Source organism: Lupinus angustifolius, unplaced genomic scaffold (assembly GCF_001865875.1).
Source record: "Lupinus angustifolius cultivar Tanjil unplaced genomic scaffold, LupAngTanjil_v1.0 Scaffold_79_20, whole genome shotgun sequence".
Classification (NCBI taxonomy): Eukaryota; Viridiplantae; Streptophyta; class Magnoliopsida; order Fabales; family Fabaceae; genus Lupinus; species Lupinus angustifolius.
In genome coordinates, this window is record NW_017723756.1 from 1,938 (window position 1) to 11,451 (window position 9,514).

Consider the following 9,514-nt stretch of genomic DNA (forward strand, 5'->3'; position numbering starts at 1 on the left):
TGTTGGTAATATTACCTACCCTTCTATTCTTATATAGAGGGTAAAAAAATATTCTGAATATTTTAATATTATTTTAGAAAAAAGTAATTAAAATTTGCACCATCCAATTATTTTTCATGCCACATGTCAAAATTTACATCAGAGAATCTCTACTCTTTCCTATCATGTCATTAATCATCACCAATACACCAAAAAATATTGGATCTATAAGAAACATGCGATTCTCTTGAAGGAAAGGAGAAAAGGTTGTAAAATTTCCTTCAATCGACATTAATATCTTAGATCCATGAACTTTTTCCAATGAGGATCAAAATGCAGAATTATAAATGTGTATAAACAATTGGAGATAATAAAATATAAGCAATTTGGAGTATCAATAGCATACACATTAATAGAATATGTAACAATTATGTTACCTTTTGTTTTTTATGATTAAAAACAAGTGTTTTAAGTGATTTTGGCAAATTAGAATTTATCTGTATTTAGTTAATGTCAAAATAATTATTTTTTACTTCAAAACTTATTAAACTTATTAATTCTGTGTAGATTCTATTTTAGTAATAAAATTGAATCTTTTACAGCTTGATTAATGCAAAAGTCAGATTTTGTGACATCATTTAAAAGAATAATATGAAAAGAATACATTTTTAATATAGTAACTCATAGTAGAGACTAAAATCAATTAAAATATTGAAAGATCAAAATCGATAAAAAAATATATTTGAAGAACTATAAGTAAAATGGAGTCCATTAATACGTTTTAAACCAAAAATCGATCATAAACTTTCAGATATTAGAAACACATTTAAACCATTAAAATTTAACTTGGAAAGCGTTAGAATTCAAGCACTTGTCAATTAGAATTTAAAATTTATGTATTGATGTTGTAAAAAATACTTACGCTATCAATGTATACATATTAAATCATATAAATTATAGTTAATTTTTTTATATATGAAAAAATTTAATTTTCTATCATAATTTATTATGCGCATTCTATCAATTATTCTACAAAATTTTATTAACAGGAGAAGTTGAATTTATGTTGAAATTAAAAAGTTCTACACGTTTCAAAATTTATATTTAAACTAAATTATAATTTAGATTTGGGCTTTAAGATTAAGAAAACCAAGGATCCTATATATTCTGGCCCATACCTACCATTCTTTATTAGGTTCAACAAAACCCTAATTACCCTCTCTCTCTTCCCATTTCATATCTGTGAGCTTCAGCAGTCACAAAAATCCAATAGCTGAAAATGGTGAGTGTCTTTCTCTCAATCTGTGTTTATGCATCTGGGTTTATAATCTAAAGCTTTCAGTTTTTAATTTTCTGAACTGTTTTTTTGTTGGGTTTGTAGCCTTTCAAGAGATTTATTGAGATTGGAAGGGTTGCTCAGATCAACTATGGCAAAGAGTATGGGAGACTCGTTGTAATTGTTGATGTCATTGACCAGAACAGGGTATGCATATTTCTCTCTCTCTCTCTCTCTCTCTCTCTCTTTTATTTTCTATATTTTTAATTATTTGTTGATTTTCGTTGGATTCAATGGTGCCCCTTTTGTATGGTTTGGTTGTTTTATACTTTCGAATTGTAAATTTTTTAATTTTTTTCATTTGTTATTATGTTAATTGAACAAAAAATGTGTTCAGGGTTTATTATGTTATTTTTGGGCTGGTATTGGATTTGAAGAGATTATATTTTAATTGGCTCATTTGGATTTATTTATGGAATCAATTTGGTTGTATAGAATTTCATGAAGTAACTGAATAATCATTTTCTGTAGAAGTTAGAGATGTTTGCTTTTATGATGTGTTGGATATGCTTGTTACAATTATTTGATCTTGTTGAACTTTAACCTGTGTATCATGTTTGTTCATTAAGTATTAGAATATTTGAGATTTTTTTTGACATTCTAATTAATTTGATAGCTTATTAAATAAATAATCATATTCCATTGAAGAAGTTAGGCGTGCCTGCAACTATGCATTCTTGTTGTGTTGGATTCGATTGTCACAGATTTTAATTACTTATGCTAAAACTGTGTGCATAATTTGTATACCATCTGTTTACAGGCCCTTGTTGATGCCCCTGATATTGTGAGGTCTCAAATAAATTTCAAGAGGCTTTCACTCACTGACCTTAAAGTTGACATTAAGAGGATCCCCAAGAAGAAGGATCTCATTAGTGCCTTGGAAGCTGCTGGTCGGTACCAGTTTTTATGAAGAAATTATTGTTTTATTTATATTATTCTATTTTTTTATTAATCTGTTTTCTTGCTAAAACAGATGTTAAGAACAAGTGGGAGAAAAGCTCATGGGGCAGAAAATTGATTGTTCAGAAGAGAAGGGCAGCCCTCAATGATTTCGATAGGTTTAAGATAATGTTGGCAAAGATCAAGGTTTGTTTCAAGTTTGATTCGTACTTTTTCTATATGATATTATTAGTATTTTCATTGCCCTTCCAGTTTGTAAAATGCTTATATTGGCTTTTAAGGTTTTACAGAAATGTTCTATCCTATTGTGTTAGCATATCTTAGGTGGTTTCGTGAAGCTAATATATGTTCTTAATTTGTGTAGAGGGCTGCTGTGGTTAGGCAAGAGCTCGCTAAGCTGAAGAAGACTGCTGCTTAGGCATGATGTGGTTTTTCGAGTTTCCTTATGATTTTTTTGCAGTTAGTACAAACATGGTTGTTGTGGGTTTTTATCTATTTTTAGGGGATTGGTGTTGGTACTTAAGAATCTTAATTGTTGGAATCTCTGCAGTTTCTTTAAGCTGTTATACCAATTTTGATTTTGCGGTGATTGAATATTTGTTTTTATAATCCTTGATATTATGATGGTATTGTAATTGATTTCTTTCTTTGCATAGCTTTGGTTGTGTTGAGTGTTCACGTTTGAGTATAGCTTTGGTTGTGTCTAGTGTTTAAGTTTGAGGATAGCTTTGGTTGTGTGAGTGTTCACGTTTGAGGATAGCTTTGGTTGTGTCGAGTGTTCACGTTTGAGGATAGCTTTGGTTGTGTCGAGTGTTCACGTTTGAGGATAGAGTTTCATGAACAAGTGCTCTTAAATCAAATTTAGTTTGATCCTGCTTCTGTTTATTTTAAAGTAAACAACATTAATCTTTATGTTTTATATATTATCAATGATTAGTGATATGTTGTACACTATCTTCTCAAATTTTAATTAATCTTTTTGCTTTCTAATTTAAGTTCATTCGACTAATAGCTTCTTTTTATCTACAAAATCTATGTCATACATGTCTGGCCCCTCTAGTAGTTTAACTTTATTCAAAAGTTTACCATACTACATGAGATCCCATGATTTGTTGAGCAACTATTAGCTATATGAACAATTATTGTAGGAATTCTTGGTATTTGATTCATTTTCATAGTTTTATTTTATTCCTCTGGCTCTTACTGTGCTTGAATATTTTAGTGAAATTATATAAACCAATGTTTGTGAAATTCGAGCTGACCATCAAATAGGAAGATATATTATATTAGGTTTAACCGGTTTTACTGTGCTTGAATATTTTAGTGAAATTATATAAACAAAAGTTTGTGAAATTCGAGCTGACCATCAAATTGGAAGACATATTATATTAGGTTTAATCGGTTTAAACTGTTTGATTAGATCAAGTGATTTTATATATACGACGTTAAATCTAACTCTTTTTTCAAACTGATATAAAATAAAATATTATATAATATTCTGTTTTTAGAAAATATATGAATCACTGAGTTTGAGAGAGAAAAGACACAATGATGGAAAAAAGATCAAGATTATGGTATTTGGGAGTAGAGACAGAGAAGGACAATAACAATCACACAGCTCCTAGCACATGGAATGACACATATTGTAGGACATAAGATATGCTCCCTTACATGTCGTGGCTAATTCAAAGTATCCAGGAATTTTATTTAAAAAAGTATGAAAGTGTTTTTTTCTCAAATGTTATGGAAGATTAACATTATCTGGTTTTACTATGACATAGATATACATTTTCTAAATGGTATAAATAAAAGTATTCATTATTTTTATATTAGTTTCTTAAATTAGTATAATATATATGTATGTATGATTTTATCGAAATATGATTAATTAATGAAACCCGAATTATGTATTAGTATGACTTCACCTGCTGGTTTCAAACATTCATGTTCATATAAGTTCTCAACCATATTTTCATCATCTTCATCACCTGGGCTTTTAAAGTCCACCCCCATGTCTCTGATTTACTAATTTACTTTCAGGTTGTGCTTGCTTCATTCACTCTTTTCAATTTTCATCACATTCAAATTTTTTATTTTTATCAACCATGGTTTCACTATTTTCCGTGCTTGTCCAACCCAGATTGTGATATACTTATTTGATTTTGTAAATAGAATATTAATTTTGTTCTTTTCATAATCATAAGAGAAAAAATGTATGTATTCACAGGATATGAGTTTTATAGACTGTCTCAGTATAATCCACCGTTCATTCTTAATCATTATTGGCTCTTAAAAACGTAATGCAAATGAATGATGAATGATATATTGACTGTATATAAATCATTACATTGACCATGTATATTGCACACTCCAATCTTAAAATGATATCATTTCAGTCATTTTAATTTGGAATGCTTATATTGATTTGAGTTGGTTAATTTGTAACAACATCCCTTTACTATAATATGTTTTTCTATATAAAATTGTATATTTTTTTATACATTAGAGTTAATAAATGCCCTCGAGCCAACGCAATCGATACTAAAAGAATCTCACAATTGGGAAAGATTTCGAAATTGTATTTAAACGTGTATAATATCATAATTGTAAAAAATGTAATGATTTAGTTCAAAGTATGATAAAAATATGATTCTAACTAGTCACCTCCGTATAAAAGCAATTGAAAACATATAAACCTTTGAAATGAATTTCTGATTTTATATTGAATTGGGTTGCTTGTGCAGTTCCTCCTCCATTTCAATTTTTTTGTAATACCAAAGCTATTCATTCACCTTATGATAAGGAAGTAACCCCTTTCGGGGTACGTGACTATCCCTACCAACAAGTGTCACCACCAGGAATTGAACCCTTGACCTTTTGGTCGTTTTGGGGGTCTTGTGGGGCCTTACACCACTACACCAACACCTTTTCGGTCCTCCTTTCCAATTTAATTATCTTTATGCTATTAACATAGCTTATTTTTTCAATTTTCCTAACTTTATTCTCTTCCCCTCTCTTAGTACGTCTTGCCAAGCGAAGCCATGATTTTATCAAATTTTATTGAAAAATTGCTTTCAGGTTGTGTAAAAAATAAGCACTAATTCTAGTTCAAGCACCAAAAGGCTAGTAATATTTCATTCTCAATTTCACTTAGGTGAGTTGTTTGCTACTTTTTAATTGCCCTCGCTTTTGTGGTCAAATTAAAAGGAGAAAAACATAGAAAACTTGGCCAAAGATTGTTGTTTTAGGCTTCTTCTAATGAGTTTGACCTAAACTTTGCATATATGAGAATGTTGACCGGTTTTGATAAATATATTGGTATTATTTGTAATAGTTTTACTGGGTACAAACAAGAAAGTAAAGAAAATAAACATCCCTTTGCACCATTTTTTCTGAAATTGCTAAAGAAACAAAACACAACCTTATATTTCTCCAAATAATAATAATGTTATGATGTGTTGGTTACAAGCTCATATAAGTATACCACTACTCTGACCAAGTAAAAGCAACTGGGCTCCTAACTTGGTGCTGCGAATTGATCCAACTGATGCTACCAAATGCATCCTTTATAGCATCACCTTTCTTAGACACAAATGTCACAGTGTACCTTTTCTTTTCATGTACTTTCCCAAACACAAGCTTAGAAGGTTTCACAGTTATACTGACCGCCGATGGTCCATCAACGATCACGTTATAGACCGAATTTCCATCGCCTACGTTCGTCACGGTACGCGTATAGCGAACAACCCTATTCTTACTTCCAAATAAGATTGAGAATGATGGATAATTGAGCTGGCCAGGGTCAGAGAATTTCCTAGAACAATTGACATTAGGGTTCTGAGCAATCATTTGAATTTGCTCTAGGGAGTAGTTCAAGGAGCACAAGAATGTGATGTAGTCATTGGCTGATGTATCATAGATAAGGCCAGGAGAGAGTGCTTTCTGTGGGTCGACATGGCCGGCACCATGAGCCCATGGAGTGGAAATGGCTCCTACCGAGGATTCATGGAGTGTGGTGTTTGTGTTGTCAAGGGTATATGCTGTTGTCATTAGTGCAGATTTGATTGCACTAGGACTCCACTTTGGATGAGCTGCTTTTATCAATGCAGCCAAACCACTTATGTGTGGACAAGACATAGATGTACCTACAATAAACCCAAAAGACACCAAACACAAACAATAAAAATAAAACAAAAAATAACCATCATATAATTATGTCTCACAATGTTCAAGCAAATTAACAAACAAAACCAATAGAAAGTACGAACTGAGATCTGATGTCTTACATTATGTCCCATATGCTGACTCGCCCAATGTTAATGAAACAAAATCAACAATAGTAGTGAAGGTTTAAGATTTTTAATTGATATATTTTTATTGGTGCATGACAACTTACAGACATAATCTGGGACAACAAATCTCTATTAACCTTAGTTACATGGTACGCAATACCGTTTTTGGTGTGCAATATGCAGAATTGGATATGTAATGAGAGATAATATAATACCTGACACAATATTGAAGGGTGATTTGCCAGTGTCTGTAGGCAAGGTAGACGGTCCAACAACACCTGTCCACCCAGCCAAGATATTAACCCCAGGCCCAATAACATCTGGTTTCAGAATCTGAGGCGTCAAATTATTTGGCCCTCTTGAACTAAATGCCGCCACCACTGGCGCCGGCTTAACATCCAAAACCGTCCCACCAAAACTCAAAACCACCGTCGGATTTGGATCTGACCCAACATACTCCCTTATCTTATCTCCAACTATTTCCCCCACTGCCATAGCCGGCAACACGTGTCTGTCCGCAATAGACTCCTCCCCGTTCTGCGCCGTGTTCGCCAATATCATCCCAACCCCACCAGCTTTCTTCACAACTAATCCTTTCTCCACTCGCGCATTTACTCCCCTATCACAAACCACCACCTTCCCTCGAACCAACTTCGGGTCAAGTGAACCGGGCGTACACATGCTACTCGACTGGTTCGACTTCACCCCCTTGTTGTAAACCAAACCCACCGGTTCGCTCCCAATCCCTTTACCACTATAAAGTGAAACACCAGTGATCCGGTTTTTATTCCCAAGAACACCGTAAGCCGGAAAATCCCGATCCAGGGTCCCAGCCCCAACGGTCGTAATCCAAGGTGCCACGTTGGAAAGTGATTTCGGTTCGGGACCACTGTTCCCAGCGGAGCAAGACACAAATATCCCTCTCTTCGTGGCGGCGAAAGCTCCAATCGCGATTGCATCGCGAAAATAATGATCTGAGAGGCCACCGATTGAGAGGGATAATACATCAACGCCATCCTCGATGGCACGTTCCATGCCAGCGAGGATGTCAGACGAAAAGCATCCTTCCTCCCAGCAAACCTTATAGGATGCTACACGTGCTTGTGGGGCCATACCACGAGCAATGCCGCTGGCATAACCATAAAAGCTAGCATTAGCCACGTGAGACCCAGCAGCAGTGCTCGCAGTATGGGTCCCATGACCTTCCGTATCTCTAGGGGAATTATTTACTATCTCACTCCCTTTATCATTCTTTTTTCTCATTGCCATGTAGGAGCCTTTAAAGAAGCTTCTAGCACCAATGAGCTTCTTGTTACACAAAGAGGAAGCAAAATCTTTTCCACTTTCACATTCTCCATGCCACCGTTTAGGTATATCCGGCATTCCAGTATCATCAAAGCTTTTAGATTCTGGCCATACTCCGGTGTCGAGAACTCCTATGATGATATCATGCAAACGCTTGTTGAGGGTTTCATTAACAAGTCCTTTGGGTAACCCTGAGTGTGTTTGGAGTCCTAAGAACTCAGGGGTACGAGTGGTATGGAGTTGATAGACAGTGTCCTGGTAGATGTCGATGACAGAATCTGATTTGAGAAGTTCATCGACTTGCTGAGAAGTGAGGGAAGCAGCGAAACCGCTGTATGCAGTGGTGTAAGTATAGAGTAAGGGGTTGGGGTCATAGTCGAAGGTGGAGAGAGAAGAGAGAGTGGCGGTGTACCATTCATAATGGGTCGAATAGATGTCGGGTTTTCTTTGATGATTGATGTGAACAATGTAAGTACTTTTAAAATCCAACGATGTTGAAGAAGATAGAGATAACAATGATAGAATGAGGAGAACAAAAAATGGAGACATGATAATGGAAATAGAGCTCATAGGAGAAAGTGTGAGAATGGAAGGGGGATATAGAAGAGTGGGGAGGCGGTTATTTGTTTATAATGACAAAAGATAGGCTGTGAACAACAAAGTATTGAAGAATCCAGAAGTGGTGCCAGAATATGACGCGTATGTTAGAGTCCAGCAATGGTACCAGAGTATCACGCGTATGTAAGGGTCCAAATTTGTTGTCACTTTTTAACTAAATAAATTTAAATTTATTTAAACTTATCTCTTTCCTCGTAATCTATAAAAAATCAAATATGATAGCATTAGAACTATTAGATAAATTTTTTAAAGTGATTGTAATACCAATCTACTGTAGGATATGTCACAATGAATGGTGAATGATGTACTAGCTATATATAAATATTTACACTAATAGTGTATAAATATTACAATAATGAATTATACACAATATTGAATTGATATCTAAGTAACATATATCACCTATCCACAAGGATGTCCCATTCCATGTCCCAAGACAATAATATATTGCCGCATAAATAAAAAGAATTTTTTTAAAAACAAAAAGTAACATTTTTATATTACATGTTAAAATCTCATTGATCTGGGGAGGCAATGGGAACACCCTTGGAGACAGGTGATTTCTATTCATATCTAAGACCCCTTTATATATATATATATATGTATATATATATATGTATATATATATATATGTATATATATTATGTGCAATGAGACATGTTGAGAAATACCATACCTAGTACAATGCATGGAAAGTTGAAAGCAGTGACTATTTGTAGAGGGTTCCATACCTCTGTCATAAAAATGCATATACTACATTTAATGATTATACCTATTATTAGGGTTGGCAATGAACCAAAACAATCTGGTATTCGTTCGAAACTCGATTCGTTATTTAGCTCGATAAACTTGGTTCATGAATTAAATGAGCTGAACTTGAGCATGAAATTGAGCTTGTTAAATAAACGAGTCAAACATGAGTTGGTTATAGTTCGACTAGTTAGGTTCATGAGCTAGTTCGATATATTTATATTTATTTATATACATAAACTAATATGTATGTTTATTTGGACCCATATATTATTTTTATAAGTATCGCTTTTATATATATGAACAAGATTATTATTAGTATTATTATTATAAT

General features: G+C 33.6%; 2 protein-coding genes across 2 annotated transcripts; one reads left to right on the forward strand and one right to left on the reverse strand.

Moving 5' to 3' along the window:
* Positions 1–1,158: 1,158 nt before the first annotated feature.
* On the forward strand, positions 1,159–2,819 carry LOC109339509 (probable 60S ribosomal protein L14). The gene is made up of 5 exons (XM_019576965.1): positions 1,159–1,261; positions 1,361–1,462; positions 2,076–2,205; positions 2,289–2,401; positions 2,580–2,819. Exons 1-5 carry the CDS (start codon positions 1,259–1,261, stop codon positions 2,631–2,633), a joined length of 402 nt encoding a protein of 133 aa, XP_019432510.1. The 5' UTR covers positions 1,159–1,258; the 3' UTR covers positions 2,634–2,819.
* Positions 2,820–5,604: 2,785 nt separating this feature from the next.
* On the reverse strand, positions 5,605–8,448 carry LOC109339508 (subtilisin-like protease SBT1.8). Its single transcript, XM_019576964.1, has 2 exons — positions 6,723–8,448; positions 5,605–6,360 (listed from the first exon to the last, which is right to left on the reverse strand). The coding sequence occupies exons 1-2, from the start codon at positions 8,380–8,382 to the stop codon at positions 5,702–5,704; spliced, it is 2,319 nt and encodes a 772-aa protein (XP_019432509.1). The 5' UTR covers positions 8,383–8,448; the 3' UTR covers positions 5,605–5,701.
* Positions 8,449–9,514: the final 1,066 nt, after the last annotated feature.